The sequence below is a fragment of the Ranitomeya variabilis genome, chromosome 1 (assembly GCF_051348905.1).
Source record: "Ranitomeya variabilis isolate aRanVar5 chromosome 1, aRanVar5.hap1, whole genome shotgun sequence".
Taxonomy (NCBI): domain Eukaryota; kingdom Metazoa; phylum Chordata; class Amphibia; order Anura; family Dendrobatidae; genus Ranitomeya; species Ranitomeya variabilis.
The window spans coordinates 586,631,667-586,648,612 of NC_135232.1; the positions used below are offsets into that span (position 1 = coordinate 586,631,667).

General features: G+C 47.3%; 1 protein-coding gene across 2 annotated transcripts in view; it reads left to right on the plus strand.

The window, feature by feature from the left end:
* ANXA9 (annexin A9) overlaps positions 1–16,946 on the plus strand; it is a 39,825-nt gene that overhangs the window by 14,740 nt on the left and 8,139 nt on the right. For both annotated transcript variants that reach the window (XM_077257932.1, XM_077257923.1), the window contains 3 exons: positions 10,198–10,289; positions 10,787–10,900; positions 13,853–13,943. In XM_077257932.1, coding sequence (XP_077114047.1) covers positions 10,198–10,289; positions 10,787–10,900; positions 13,853–13,943 — 297 coding nt within the window. The remainder of the gene's footprint in view (positions 1–10,197; positions 10,290–10,786; positions 10,901–13,852; positions 13,944–16,946) is intronic.

The window sequence follows — 16,946 nt, forward strand, 5'->3', positions numbered from 1 at the left end:
GGCCCCAGACTATGGCCAGGCACTCCTTCTCAATGGTGGACGGGGTGCTCTTGATCCTCCAAGTCAACTTGGCTGAGCACATTACCAAGGCCAAACTCACTGGCGTCAGTCTGTACCAAGAACGGTTGGCTGCTGTCGACTGCTTTCAACACAGGGGCATTGCACAGTGCTGTTTTCAACGCCTGGAAGGCCCCCTCACAGTGGTCGGTCCAGTTGACGATGTGGGTAGCTTCTTCCTGGTGAGGTCCGTCAAGGGTTTTGCCAGGCTACTATAGTGCTGTACGAAGCGCCTATAGTACCCTGCGGTGCCCAGGAAGGACATCACCTGTTTCTTGGTCCTGGGAGTGGGCCAGTCCACGATCGCTCCCACTTTCTCAGGCTCTGGCTTTAGGGTGCCTCTGCCTACCCAGTGCCCCAGGTAGTGGACCTCCCTCATGCCCATCTAGCACTTTCCCGGCTTGATAGTCAGTCCTACTCGGTGAATTCGCCTGAGCACCTCCTCGAGATGCTGCAGGTGTTCCTTCCAGGAGGGACTGAAGATAGCAATGTCATGCAAGTATGCCACGGCGTACTCCTCCAGTCCCTGAAGCAGGAGGTTGACCATCCGCTGGAAAGGGCAGGGGCATTCTTCATGCCGAAGGGCATGACCGTGGACTCGTACAGTCCAAAGGGTGTGACAAAGGTGGACTTCTCCTGCGCCTCGGGGCTCAGGGGAATCTGCCAGTATCCTCGACTCATATCCATTATTGTCAGGTATTTTGCGCCAGCTAACTTCTCAAGCAGCTCCTTGATGCGCAGCATTGGGTGCGCGTCAGAGGCTGTAATGGCGTTGAGCCCCCTGTAGTCCACGCAGAACCGGGTGGTCCGGTCCTTCTTTGGCACGAGAACTACGGGTGAGGCCCACACGCTCTTTGACCGTCGAATCACCCCCAGCTGTAACATCTCATCGATCTCCTGGCGCATAACCTGCTGCACCTGGTCAGAGATTCGATAGGGTGTTCGCCGTAGTGGGGCATGATTCCCGGTGTCCACTGTTATGATCCGGTGACCTTGGAGCCGCATGAGAGACTTTCTCAGGAGTAGGTGGTGCCTGTACTGACCGCAAACCCTAAACTAACACCGCAACTAGAAGTAGCCGTGGGATGTACCTAACACGTCCTAGACACCTTGACACAGCCGGAGGACTAAATACCCCTATAGATGGAAAAGGGAATTCTATCTTGCCTCAGAGCAGAACCCCAAAGGATAGGCAGCCCCCCACAAATATTGACTGTGAGTATAAGAGGAAAGACACACGCAGGCAGAAAAACAGGATTTAGCAAAAGAGGCACTTCTAGCTAAATAGAAAAGGATAGGACAGAATTCTAAGCGGTCAGTATTAAAATCCTAAAAATATCCACAGCAGATAATACAAATATTCTACATCTAACTAAAGACATAGAAAGTATATCTGCATCTCCTGAGAATCCAGCATGACTGATAAATCCAAACAAAGTCTAAGCTGGACAAAAACACAATGAATTGCACTGAATTGCAAAGCACACTGCATGTGTGCACAGAGACAAAAACCAGACACTTATCTTAGCTGAATTGGCAGCAGGGCATGAGGAGCCAGAGAGAGATGCAATCCCTCCAAGAACAATGGACAACTGGCAAGGACTCATGGATCCTGCACACCTAAATACCTAATAGAGCTGCAATCAGCAGAAACACCTGCCCTGGATTACAACCCCAAGACAACTGCACTACCACCAACAACCACCGGAGGGAGCCCAAGAGCAGAATTCACAACAGTCCACCTCGTGGACTGCTAACTCAGTCCTTCCAGGCCAGTTGGAGAACAAGACCCGGAAAGGTTCCAGTGTGTTTTGCAGCTGCAACCACTGTGGTTCAGTTAACGAGGCGCTTACCTCCACGTCCTCGATGGACCCACCGGCCTTGGCTTGGGCCAGCATGTCCAGGAGGGTGTCTTCCTCCCCGTCTTCGGGTAAGCTGCAGACCGGCAGGACGAAAGGTTCACGTTCATGATGAGCCTTCATCATGTTGACGTGAAAGGCCTTTCGCCTACCCCGAGCGTGGTCAAGCGTGACCACGTAGGTGACCGGGTTGAGCTGTTGGTGGACGACGTATGGGCCCTCCCAGGCTGCCTGAAGCTTATCCGTTGGCACGAGGACCAGCACCCACACCTTTTGACCCATGTGGTAGGTCCTCTCAAGGGCGTTCTGGTCGTACCAGTGCTTCTGGTCAGCCTGAGCCTGCGTCATGTTGTCATGCACCAACTGCGTCAAGGTCTGCATCTTGTCACGGAAGCGCATGACATGCTCCACTATGGACACTTCAGAAGGGTTCGGCTCCTCGTCCCAGGATTCTCTTACCAACCCAAGGGGTCCCCGGACTCACCTGCCATACAGGAGCTCGAAGGGGGAGAACCCCGTCGAGGCCTGTGGAACCTCTCGGTAAGCGAACAGCAGGTGTGGAAGGTACCACTCCCAGTCGCACCATTGTGTCTCAACCAGCATGCGTAGCATCTGTTTGAGGGTACCATTGAAGCGTTCACACAAGCCATTGGTCTGTGGCTGATACGCACTCGATACCAGGTGCTTCACCTGCATTCTCTTACAGAGAGCCTCCATTAGGCGAGACATGAATTGGGTCCCTTGATCAGTGAGCATCTCCCTGGGAAATCCTACACGTGAAAAGATAGCCAACAGGGCATCCGCCACCTTATCTGCCCTAGTTGACGACAGAGCTACTGCCTCTGGGTACCGGGTAGCGTAGTCTACCACAGTAAGGATGTATTGCTTTCCAGAGCTGCTGGGGACGGCCAGCGGGCCCACAATGTCCACCGCGATTCTCTGGAAAGGCTCCTCTATCACTGGCAAAGGGATCAGGGGAGCCTTAAGAGCAGGCCCCGCCTTCCCCACTCTTTGACAGGTGACACAGGAGCGACAGTAGTTTGACACATCTGTCCCCATCTTAGGCCAGTAGAAGTGTTGAGACAGCCGGGCCTTTGTTTTGCTGATCCCCAAGTGTCCAGCTAGCGGGATCTCATGGGCAATCCGTAACAACTCACCCCGGAATTGCTGCGGGATGACCAGCTGTCTTTCCCTCAACCACTCCTTTTGCGATTTTACGGGTACTGTCTCCCGGTACAACCTTCCTTTTTCCCAGAACACCCTCTCCTTATCAGTCTCGGAGATGGGCGTCTCAGCGAGTTGTCTCAAACTCTCTAGGCTCGCCTCTGCACGCAGAGCGGCCTGAAACTCCTGGCTAGGGGAAGCCAGAAGCGATGTCAGGGTCCCTTCCCCACGGGAACCCTCTGGGACCTGCTCTGGGTCCACCTCTGGTTCAGTCACAATGATGACTGAGAAGGGTCCGGAAGGCAGACAGTTATCTGCGTTCCGGGCACTCTGACTGCGGGTGACAGCAGCTATGTAGGCTGTCTCCCCGGGGATTTCTACAGACCCATCAGCCGGCGCTGCTATGGGCTCTACCTCCCCATCCACCCCCATTACCTCAGGGGCAGTGCTACTTATGGGCCAGTTACCTTCCTTGGTGGCACTGGTCAATTGCATGGCATCACCTTCCTCACGGTTCCCATGTATCTCCCCATTTCCTGTAGCACCGACACTTGCCCCTCCTAGGGGTTCCTCAGCCGTCTCACTCCGCAGAGCGACGTAGCTGAGCACTCCTGTACCTATGGACACATCAACTTTCACAGAAAAATCATTATCAGGTTCAGTTGGCACAGGTACAACATTCTCACCATCAATCCTAGGGAAAAATGGTTATCAGAGGCATCATTACTGGATAAAGCATGGTCAGGTAAAGCATGCGATTTCCCATCATCATCATCGGGGTTAACGTTATCCTTATTAGCAGATTGGGGAGGGGTGTCAGGGACGTAGTATGCAACCATCCTCCCCAAATCAGTCCCCAACAAAACATCAGTGGGCAAATTGTCAGACAGCCCCACTTCCTTCACCCCACTCCCGGCACCCCAATCAATATAAACCCGGGCCATTGGCAAGGGACAGCTGATGCCCCCAATCCCAGTGACAGTTAGGGTTTTCCCCGGAATGATTTCTTCAGGGGCTGCCAGTTCGGGTCGGATGAGGGTTCGTTCAGCCCCGGTGTCCTTGAGGCCTGTAGCAACATGGCCTCCCACGGTGACGTGCTGTACGTTGTCACACACCCTCCCAGCCACACCACCCACCAAAAGAACTGCTGCATTAGGCCCTGGGGCCTTGGATGGGGGGTTCTTCTGCTTGTCTGGACAGTGGGGACTGATATGACCAGTCCGCTTGCAGACGTAACACTGGCGAGGTTCGGTGGTAGGTCTGATGCTGTTGGCTACAGGGACTGGACCTCTGGGGTGTTGGCTGGAAGGGGTACTGGTGTTGGTTGCAGGCTTACCCCCTCTCCAGCTGGTGGTGGCTGGCTTCCGCACTTCCGATCTACGGTTGGCCTCATAGGCATCGGCAATCTGCGCTGCTTTCGTCACGTCATTGGGTTCTCTGTCCATCACGAACTGTCGCACCTCAGCTGGACAAAGGTGTAAGAACTGGTCTTTGATCATCAGGTCTCCCAGCTGCTCAAAGGTGGTCACCGACAGTCCTTGGATCCACTGGTTAAAGTGGGTCCTGAGTCCATGCACCACATCGCCGTAGCTGTCGTGTGGGCCTCGTTGGAGGTTCCGGAACTTTCTACGGTAAACCTCAGGTGTAAGCTGGTACTTGCCTATGAGGGCCTGCTTGATGGCCTCATAGTCACCATCTTGTTTTTGAGGGAGGGCAGCAAGCACCTCCAGAGCTTTGCCTCTCAGCCCTGGGGTCAGGTATCGTGCCCATTGGTCTTTAGGCAGCTGGTACTGTCTGCAGGCTTTCTCAAAGGCCAGCAGAAAAGTGTCCAATCCCCGTCCTTTTCCATAACAGGAAAGTGATCGGGCCAGGGCTTCGGTATCGGAGCGCTGTTGGGCTCCTGGCTCCGGGCGGTGGAGGGCATCACTCCCTGCCGGAGCATCTCCAGTTCATATTTTCGCTGGGCTTGGCGCTCAGCTCGTTGGGCCTGGGCCTCCCGCTCGGCTCGCTCCTGGTATTGCTGGATCAGCTGCCGACGTCCATCACGGTTATCGGCGGGGAGTAGTTCCAAGACCGCCAGCAGACTGGGGTCCAAACCGCCCTGGTTGCTGGTAGGGCCCGTATTCAGTGGTTGGACCTCTGCTGCAGCACCATGTTCGCTTGTGCTGGGATCTGCGGCCACTGGGCTCTGAGAGCGGTGTGCTTCGAATTGCACCAGTTCAGCGACCATTTGGTCTTTGGTTTTGCCTGCACAGTCAATCTGCTGTGACATGCACAAGGCCATAAGAGTGTTCTTGGACTGCTTCTTATAAAAGGTTTCTCCCAGCACAACCATGGTTGCCAAATAAAAGATAGGACAGAAAAACGAAGAGAAAGGGAAGGGATAATTACCAGTACACACAATTGTCTCAGGACTAATAAACACTGAGTTCGTTCTCCAAACTTATTTGCGCAGAGTCCTCGCAAGAACTTTACAAGTTTTTAGTGAGAGGAATGATTGCTCAAACCAAATCACTAATCCTCTAATGGCCCCGTCTCACTAAGCGATTTACCAACGATCACGACCAGCGATATGACCTGGCCGTGATCGTTGGTAAGTCGCTGTGTGGTCGCTGGGGAGCTGTCACACAGACCGCTCTCCCCAGCGACCAACGATCAGGGGAACGACTTCGGCATCGTTGAAACTGTCTTCAACGATGCCGAAGTCCCCCTGCAGCACCCGGGTAACCAGGGTAAACATCGGGTTACTAAGCGCAGGGCCGCGCTTAGTAACCCGATGTTTACCCTGGTTACCAAAAAAAACAAACACTACATACTCGCCTTTCGGTGTCCAGGTCCCTTGCCGTCTGCTTCCTGCTCTGACTGAGCCGCCGTACACTGAGAGCAGAGCGCAGCGGTGACGTCACTGCTGTGCTCTCACTTCTCACTGTACGGCCGGGAGTCAGTGAGAGCAGGAAGCAGACGGCAAGGGACACCGAAAGGCGAGTATGTACTGTTTGTTTTTTTTGGTAACCAGGGTAAACATCGGGTTACTAAGCGCGGCCCTGCGCTTAGTAACCCGATGTTTACCCTGGTTACCAGTGAAGACATCGCTGGATCGGTGTCACACACACCGATTCAGCGATGTCAGCGGGGCCTCAACGACCAAAAAAAGGTCCAGGCCATTCTGACACGACCAGCGATCTCGCAGCAGGGGCCTGATCGCTGGTACGTGTCACACATAGCGAGATCGCTATGGAGGTCGCTGTTGCGTCACAAAACTTGTGACTCAGCAGCGATCTCGCTAGCGATCTCGCTATGTGAGACGGGGCCTTTAGATCCCACCGCCTTGCCACCAATTTGTCATGAATCCACACCGCTGCCACCAATATGTCACGATTCACACCGTGACCGCCACCCCTACGTCACGGATCGGGGTGACGTTAGGCCAACAGACGGCTATCACATGTGCAGAGGGGCTTATCTTAGTTATCCCTCCACTGCTATAATTTGATGAAAAAACACACACAAGGCTGTTGACCTCTAGTTTACAGCAGGGGCTTATTTTAGGTATCCCACTGCTCTTCAATATACCACGAACTGCAGGGATTTATGTATATCGCGCTTACAGTTCCACTTGAAACTTGCAGCTCTCTGGCACCCCCCTTACCCTCAGGTCAGATTAGGTACTGCACCTAGAGTAACTAGTCACCAGAAAGGCTGCCTGCTATGTACTGGCTATTGGGCACGCTGCAGCGAGGCAATATAAATACTCCCACTCAGGCAGGAACAATAATTATCAACGCCGCAGTCGCTACAACGACACCCAAAGGCCCGCACACGGGATGCTGCCACCAGCTTCGATTAAACGGGTCCGAAGCTAACCCAAAACAGTAGCGTAATTCCCTTCAGAAGGCTTAAGGTACGTTTTAGAACAGGAAGAACGAACTAGTACTTTATATATTTTACTCCGAAAGTTTAAGGCAGTGTTTACAAAAAAGGCATATAAATGTTACAATATGAGACAATTGAAAATGTACAAGGTAATTATAAAATAAAGGGATTAAATGAGAAAAGGTAACTCTCACATGTTCTCAGTCCATTTCAGGCAAAACCATGCTGGTGGGCGGGACCCCAAATGTCCCAGTGCATCAGGATAGGAACAGCTCCTCCAGTAAAACACTCTAAGACTCCCGGCTGGGTTAATAGTTAAGACTTTTAACCTCCAGCCTTGTGACATCACTAAAGGGGTTGAGTTAGGATCGCCCTCCTCCTTCCTCAGCTGTACAGTTTTCTCCAACCATTCTTATGACTGTCATATCTTCGCTGGAGAATCTGGCAGAGTCATAACACACCCCTCATTCATCTTGTATTAAGATTTGCTCTCTATAGATACTAAATTCGGGCTAGTAGAGACACTCAGTTCCAGAGAAATCTGTATTTTGTCCCTGTTTGAACTAGAAGCCCGCGTTTATCGTGGCCGATAGATCCGCCGATGGAGATTTCCAAACTGGACATACTATTTTCCTAGACAAAACCGTTGGCCCAATATCTTACTATAACAGAACAAAGAGCTTCATGTTTTAAAAGGGAGATCAGACCAGTTCTAGCTGATTCTAGATGGAGGAGGGATGAGTAAGTTGCCCAAAGCCTGGAATTTACGACTAGAGCAATAAAACCTTTTCTACACATCCACATCTCAGCAAACACAAACACACAGAGAAGGGGGGTTTTTAGCCCACAGCAAAGCTACGAAATCATATTACATTTCATACAATATCGTGACAACAGAAAATTAAATAAATTCTGTAAAAAGCAAATCAAGGCAGCAAAAATTGAGACATAGAGACTAATTGCCAGAGAGAGTAAAAATAATCCCAAAATATTCTTTAACTACATAAATAGCAAGAAACTAAAAAATGATAGTGTTGACCCCCTTAAAAATAGTCTGGGTGAAATGGTGGATTAGGATGAGGAAAAAGCCAATATGCGAAATGACTTTTTTTCATCAGTATTTACAAAAGAAAATCCCATGGCAGACAATATGATCAGTGATAACAAAAATTCCCCATTAAGTGTCACCTGCTTAACCCAGCAGGAAGTACGGCGGCGGCTAAAAATCACTAAAATTGACAAATCTCCGGGCCCGGATGGGATACACCCCTGAGTACTGCAGGAATTAAGTACAGTCATTGATAGACCATTATTTTTAATCTTTAAAGAGTCCATAATAACAGGGTCTGTACCACAGGACTGGCGTATAGCAAATGTGGTGCCAATATTCAAAAAGGGGACAAAAACTGAACTCGGAAATTATAGGCCAGTAAGCTTAACCTCTACTGTGGGTAAAATCCTGGAGGGTATTCCTAAAGGATGCTATACTGGAGTATCTGGAGAGGAATAACCTCATGACCCAGTATCAGCACGGGTTTACTAGGGACCGTTCATATCAGACTAATCTGATTAGCTTCTATGAAGAGGTAAGTTCCGGACTGGACCAAGGGAACCCAGTAGATGTAGTGTATATGGACTTTTCAAAAGCTTTTGATACGGTGCCACACAAAAGGTTGATACATAAAATGAGAATAATGGGGATAGGGGAAAATATGTGTAAGTGGGTTGAGAGCTGGCTCAGGGATAAAAAACAAAGGGTGGTTATTAATGGAGCACACTCGGACTGGGTCGCGGTTAGCAGTGTGGTACCACAGGGGTCAGTATTGGGCCCTCTTCTTTTTAACATATTTATTAATGACCTTGTAGAGGGCATTCAGAGCAGAATTTCAATACTTGCAGATGACACTAAACTCTGCAGGGTAATCAATACAATATAATTTTATATTACAGGATGATTTATGTAAACTAGAAGCTTGGGCTGATAAATGGCAAATGAGCTTTAATGGGGATAAATGTAAGGTCATGCACTTGGGTAGAAGTAATAAGATGTATAACTATGTGCTTAATTCTAAAACTCTGGGCAAAACCGTCAATGAAAAAGACCTGGGTGTATGGGTGGATGACAAACTCATATTCAGTGGCCAGTGTCAGGCAGCTGCTACAAAGGCAAATAAAATAATGGGATGCATTAAAAGAGGCATAGATGCTCATGAGGAGAACATAATTTTACCTCTATACAAGTCACTAGTGCGACCACACTTAGAATACTGTGCACAGTTCTGGTCTCCGCTGTATAAGAAAGACATAGCTGAACTAGAGCGGGTGCAGAGAAGAGCGACCAAGGTTATTAGAGGACTGGGGGGTCTGCAATACCAAGATAGATTATTACACTTGGGGCTATTTAGTTAGGAAAAGCGAAGACTAAGGGGTGATCTTATTTTAATGTATAAATATACGAGGGGACAGTACAAAGACCTTTCTGATGATCTTTTTAATCATAGACCTGAGACAGGGACAAGGGGGCATCCTCTACGTCTGGAGGAAAAAAGGTTTAAGCATAATAACAGACGCAGATTCTTTACTGTAAGAGCAGTGAGACTATGGAACTCTCTGCCGTATGATGTTGTAATGAGTGATTCATTACAAATTTAAGAGGGGACTGGATGCCTTTCTGGAAAAGTATAATGTTACAGGCTATATACACTCGATTCCTTGATAGGGTGTTGATCCAGGGAACTAGTCTGATTGCCGTATGTGGAGTCGGGAAGGAATTTTTTTCCCCAATGTGGAGCTTACTCTTTGCCACATGGTTTTTTTTTTTGCCTTCCTCTGGATCAACATGTTAGGGCATGTTAGGTTAGGCTATGGATTGAACTAGATGGACTTAAAGTCTTCCTTCAACCTTAATAACTATGTAACTATGTGACTAGCCATAAAAACTTGTGACCACTGCAGACAATTATTGCAGCCACTCAGTTACTATATATCCATGTGACCACTGCGGCCAATTACTGGCCATACATCCATGCATCCACTGAAGGCAGCCAATGATCTTACATACATGTAACCACTGCAGCCAATCATTGGTCATTTGTATAGACATTTCCAATGAGGCCAGTGGTTGGCTACAGTGGTCACATGAATGTTCATTTTAGTGCCTCTTATATCAGTCGCTGTGCCATCTGCCCAATGACAGCCACAGAGCCCCACTTCTTTATCACTTTTCCATTATGTTTACTGACAGGTAATGTGCAGACGATCATCAACACAGTGACTGGTCTCAGCAATGATCAAAGACAAGAAGTGGCGCGACTCTACAAGACTGAACTTCAGAAGGTACGGCCTTCAGAACTGTCCATACTTATTATAGGTATCTTTTATTAAGTCCTTCCTAAATTGCACAATGGGGTGGAGGCAAATGCCCTCTGGGTCTACAGAAATGCAAAATATAATAACTGGGATCTAACATAAAGTTGGCACCAAATCCCTAACCCTAAGTATTCCCTTAGAGGCCACCGCCGGATACTCTACATACTGATGTACTATAATAATAAAACACATGAGGAAGCGCTGCATAACGTGCACCGGAGTTGCACGGCCACAAGCAAGAGAAAAATCCATGACTTTCGATGTATGAAGACAAAAATGTCTACACGTTGACAAAACCTTGATTTTCTCTGAAAGTTGTAGCTGCCACAAATACCATTCTCCCCATCAGTTACTAAGACATTTCTAGAGATTTTTAGAGATTTATACTACCTACAAAGTTGAATAACTTCTCTGCTCCAGAGGCCACACGTCAATAGTAAAATAAAGTCTGTTCTTCTCTGTAGGACTTGGTGGAGGACATCAAGAAAGCCGTCTCGGGAGACCTAGAGAAGGTCCTTGTTGGGTTGCTGAAGACTCCTGCTGTATTTGATGCCCAAGAACTAAAATCAGCAATGAAGGTCAGAAGAACCAATATCATCAGTTCCCTTTACTACTTTTTCCCTGCCCAGTAGACCTCCTGGACACTTGCTGTGCAGGGGAACTTCAGCACAGCTCCGTTCTTGTAAATGCGGCCAGGAGTAGTTCCCTACATATTGAGAACCAAGAACTGAAATGGTCAATGAAGGTGAGAACCTCAGATATCCTCAGGTTCCTTCATGGCTTTTTTCTGCACAGTAGATCTCCTGGACCCTTGCTATGCAGGGAAACTGCAGCACAGCACCATTCATGTAAATGTAGCATAATAAAACTTGGCACTCAACGTAAATTTTCAAAAGATTTAATGTTGTCCACGATTAGTACATCAATTTCACAAACGTTTCGGTCATATTTTGACCTTCTTCAGTGTACTAGACATAAGATACTGGAATTGATCAAAAAAAGTACTGTAAATATCACCATCATGTATATGAAATAAACTGAAAAAAAATGTATATAAATAAACATATTGTGATATAGTGACCCCTGTAACAGGTAGGGGGCGCTGCATGGTCTCCCCGGTATGTGCACGGAGTCGTATTGAGCCCGTGAGAATCGACCTGCAGTGATGTCAGGATCACGTGACCAGCCCAGGTGATCCATTACTGTGGGTGTGGTTACAGGTACATAACCTGACCAGGGTGTGGGTCACATGGTCTTCTGTGTGTTTCCTGTGTGGATCCTGTGTGGATCCTGTGTGGGTCCTGTGTGGATCCTGTGTGGGTCCTGTGTGGGTCTTCTGTGTGGTTCCTGTGTTGGATCTGAATGGTCCAAGTGCAAGGTCCTGGAAGCCTGTGCTTGGGCTGTGTGCCCCGTGTAGGAAGACCTGGGAGGAGGCTTCCTGGAAAGCACATGGCTTGGAGCTGGTGGCCTGTGGTGTTGGACTGAGTCCTGAATAGCACCCAGACAGGCCACGGCTTCTGTGTTGAACGGTCCCAGGAGGGATGGACGTTCTGAAGAACACAGTGTGATCATGGTCCGGCACAGTCTGTGTGAGAAGCTCCTGCGAGTGGAGTCTTTTTGGAGCACTTGAGAGACTGTGAACCTGGATGATCGGCGTTGGGGAAGCTACCGGCCTTCGGTGGCTCTGGACTGACTGATGTGTGCCGGCCAGGCAAGTTGGTGAACCCCGTTAGGCAGTTTCCCCAGGAGAGAGGACTGACAAGGAGTCAGCAGATGGAGCAGGAGCTCCCATAAGGTATCATTGTCTGATGGTGCTTGTTATGTTCTATGAACTGTGTGGTAACCTACTGCAACTGGTCAGGAGAGGACCAGCATGTTTAGTTGCTACAGACTGAGGATATGAAACGTGATGTGATGTCCTGGTACAGTGTGTAAATGGACTGTTCACGATGTGGTTTATGATACCATAATAAACCAGATAGACTGTTTTGTTTTAAAAACCCGTGCCCGTGTGCTGAATATCGCGGCCAAGCGAGTGTCCCTCAATACACTCAGTAAGAATAGTCTTACATTATCTTACAATATATAAAAAAGGGAAAAAAGAAAAAAATTAAAGTAGCAGTTCAGGAATATTTCCAAACAAAAGGATACAGTAAATCACTATTAATAGTGTAGAATATATAGATTATACATATGACAGTATCACTATCCATTGGTATATATAGGTAATCAGGTTGAGGAGAAGAAGGAAGGGGACCAACCCGATTGTATATGTAAAGGCACTGGTATGGACAAAGGAAAATCCTCAGGGTTATTGTAATTGCTGACATGTGGTACCTGTATAGGAGATTAGTGCCATGTGAGATATATTGTATATATATAATCTATATATTCTACACTATTAATAGTGATTTACTGTATCCTATTGTTTGGAAATATTCCTGAACTTTAAGTTCCTTCTTTTTTCCCTTTTTTATATATGTTTATTTATATACATTTTTTTCAGTTTTTTTTCATATACATGATGGTGATCTTATTTACAGTATTTTTTTTGATCAATACCAGTATCTTATGCCTAGTACACTGAAGAAGGTCAAGATATGACCTAAACGTTTGTGAAATTGATGTACTAATTGTGGACAACATTACATCTTTTGAAAATTTAAGTTGAGTGCCAAGTTGTATTACGCTACCTTTCTGGTTGGGAACCATACTCGTGCACCTTCACGGTAGTGCCATGTTTTGTGTTATCACATTCATGTAAATGTGTCCGGCAGCAGTTCCCGACATAGCGAATGCCTGGATGGAGGTAAGTACTACTCCAGCAATGCGCCCCTTTCATGCGCAGCACTGGGGATCTCCCAAAGGTGATACCACCACCGATCACAAGGTCATGGCATATCCTGCTGATTGGAACACTCAGTAGCCATTCCGATCTCATACACATATCACATTTCTGCCATTCATATATGTACCCCAAAATATAGCCTAGAAAAACTACAACTCAAAATCTAAAAAACTAGTCTGCATACAGCTCCGCCGATGGAAAAATGAAAAACTAACTTAGGCTACGTTCACATTTGCGGCCAGCGCCGCAGCGTCGGGCGCCGCAGCGGCGCCGCATGCGTCATGCGCCCCTATATTTAACATGGGGGCGCATGGACATGCGGCGCACTTGCGTTTTGCGCCGTATGCGTCGCTGCGGCGCCCGCGTCGGGGCGCAGAGGACGCAGCAAGTTGCATTTTTGCTGCGTCCAAATTCAATGAAAAAAACGACGCATGCGGCGCAAAACGCAGCGTTGTGCATGCGTTTTGCTGCGTTTTTGTTTGCGTTGTGCGCTGCGGCGCCGACGCTGCGGCGCACAACGCAAATGTGAACGTAGCCTTACGGGTCTCAGAAAGTTGTGACACAAACCCAAATTTTCATTTACATTTCACCATTTTTTGTAACCACTAAAATATATTTTTTTAAAAAGCCCAGATGGGAATATAGGATCCTCCACTATTAGTATTTCTATTTTGTGACACAGGGTTTAGGTACCAATGAAGCAACACTGACAGAAATCCTCTCCACCAGATCCAATGATCAGCTCCGAGAAATTCAGACATGTTACAGGCAAGGTAAGTGGAGAAAATGAGGTCAGACCTCTGTAAGCTACGAGAGTCTTGAAGAGGATCTTAAGGGGATGTAATCATTTATTTAAGTTTTTAGATACAAGTCAGGAAAGATGGAATGGTGTTGTTGTTTTTTATCCTTTTTGCTAAATCTATGAAATGCTCTTTGGGATTGAAGGAACGGGGGTCCCAGTGGTTGGACCTCAACCAATCAGTTTCTTATCACCTACCCTTTAGATAGGTGATAACTTTCATGGTTGGAACTAATGGACAGAGATATGTTATAGATTATTAAAGCCTACAGGATCAGAAAGTGGCAAGGGGGCGTTATCTAGAATAATATCAGTGTGTTTCTGTCCTGTTTTATCTAGGCAGTACCATTGAACGGCAATTAAATCACTGCTCACTGATAATGAGATGACTCTGCCTATTGGGACCCTGTCTATACCGCAAAACAGATAATGCAGTTGAAAAAAATTACAAAACAGGAAATGTTGTCACCATCTTGTGTCTGATGTAGTTTGAATATTGAAATGATTGAATATTTTCTTTAAAAAAATCTTCATAGTATAAGCAAGTATAAGAAACTTTATAATAAATCTTTTCACAGAAATGTGCTTCTTTCTCCACTTAATAGCTACTTCTCCCTTCTCCTGCCTCCTGACTCATCATTCACTTTGAAAAAGTGTTAAAATCCGTCTTTGTCAAATGGTGATAGATTGTAGTTGCCTTTTGAAGTACAGTACATAAAAAGGGAAGAAGCACAATAAAAGAGAGGCACATACACACACACACAGATCCCTGATCCCTGCTGATGCTCTTTGTTGTTTTAGGTTACCCTGAAGCTGGATTCCCATGTACACTGCTTAGTATTGCTATATAATGTTTTCCATGCTGCTGCTGCTTCTGACCATGTGTTACATACAGACAGGAGAGCGGGAATCCCTCATGTCTGTGTGTTACATAGAGGAGAGTGGGAATCCATCATGTCTGTGTGTTACCCACAGACAGGAGAGCAAGAATCCTTCATGTCTGTGTATTACATAGAGACAGGAGAGCAAGAATCCCTCATGTCTGTGTGTTACATACAAACAGGATAGCAAGAATCCCTCAAGTCTGTGTGTTACACACAGACAGGAGAGCAAGAATCCCTCATGTCTGTGTGTTACATGGAGACAGGAGAGCAGGAATCCCTCATGTCTGTGTGTTACATACAAACAGGAGAGCGGGAATCTCTCATGTTTGTGTGTTACATAGAGACAGGAGAGCAGGAATCCCTCATGTCTGTGTGTTACATACAAATAGGAGAGCGGGAATCCCTCATGTCTGTGTGTTACATAGAGACAAGAGAGCAAGAATCCCTCATGTCCGGGTGTTACATGGAGACAGGAGAGCAGGAATCCCTCATGTCTGTGTTACATACAGACAGGAGAGCAGGAATCCCTCATGTCTGTGTGTTACATAGAGACAAGAGAGCAAGAATCCCTCATGTCTGGGTGTTACAGGGAGACAGGAGAGCAAGAATCCCTCATGTCTGTGTGTTATATACAAACAGGAGAGCGGGAATCCCTCATGTCTGTGTGTTACATAGAGACAAGAGAGCAAGAATCCCTCATGTCCGGGTGTTACATGGAGACAGGAGAACAGGAATCGCTCATGTCTGTGTGTTACATGGAGACAGGAGAGCAGGAATCCCTCACATCTGTGTGTTACACACAGACAGGAGAGCAGGAATCCCTCATGTCTGTGTGTTACATAGAGACAGGAGAGCAAGAATCCCTCATGTCTGTGTGTTACATACAAACAGGATAGCAAGAATCCCTCATGTCTGTGTGTTACACACAGACAGGAGAGCAAGAATCCCTCATGTCTGTGTGTTACATGGAGACAGGAGAGAAGGAATCCCTCATGTCTGTGTGTTACATACAAACAGGAGAGTGGGAATCCCTCATGTCTGTGTGTTACATAGAGACAGGAGAGCAGGAATCCCTCATGTCTGTGTGTTACATACAAACAGGAGAGCGGGAATCCCTCATGTCTGTGTGTTACATAGAGACAAGAGAGCTAGAATCCCTCATGTCCGGGTGTTACATGACAGGAGAGCAGGAATCCCTAATGTCTATGTGTTACATACAAACAGGATAGCAAGAATCCCTCATGTCTGTGTGTTACATACAGACAGGAGAGCAGGAATCCCTCATGTCTGTGTGTTACATAGAGATAAGAGAGCAAGAATCCCTCATGTCTGGGTGTTACATGGAGAAAGGAGAGCAAGAATCCCTCATGTCTGTGTGTTACATACAAACAGGAGAGCGGGAATCCCTCATGTCTGTGTGTTACATGGAGACATGAGAGCAGGAATCCCTCATGTCTGTGTGTTACATACAAATAGGAGAGCAAGAATCCCTCATGTCTGGGTGTTACATGGAGACAGGAGAGCAGGAATCCCTCATGTCTGTGTGTTATATACAGAAAGGAGGGCAGGAATCCCTCATGTCTGTGTGTTACATACAGAAAGGAGAGTGGGAATCCGTCATGTCTGTGTGTTATATACAGACAGGAGAGCAGGAATCCCTCATGTCTGTGTGTTACATACAAACAGGAGAGCGGGAATCCCTCATGTCTGTGTGTTACATAGAGACAAGAGAGCAAGAATCCCTCATGTCCGGGTGTTACATGGAGACAGGAGAACAGGAATCGCTCACATCTGTGTGTTACATACAGACAGGAGAGCAGGAATCCCTCACATCTGTGTGTTACATACAGACAGGAGAGCAGGAATCCCTCTTGTCTGTGTGTTACATGGAGACAGGAGAGCGGGAATCCCTCATGTCTGTTTGTTACATGGAGACAGGAGAGCAGGAACCCCTCACATCTGTGTGTTACATAGAGACAGGAGAGCAAGAATCCCTCATGTCTGTGTGTTACATACAAACAGGAGAGCAGAAATCCCTCATGTCTGTGTGTTACATAGAGACAAGAGAGCAAGAATCCCTCATGTCTGGGTGT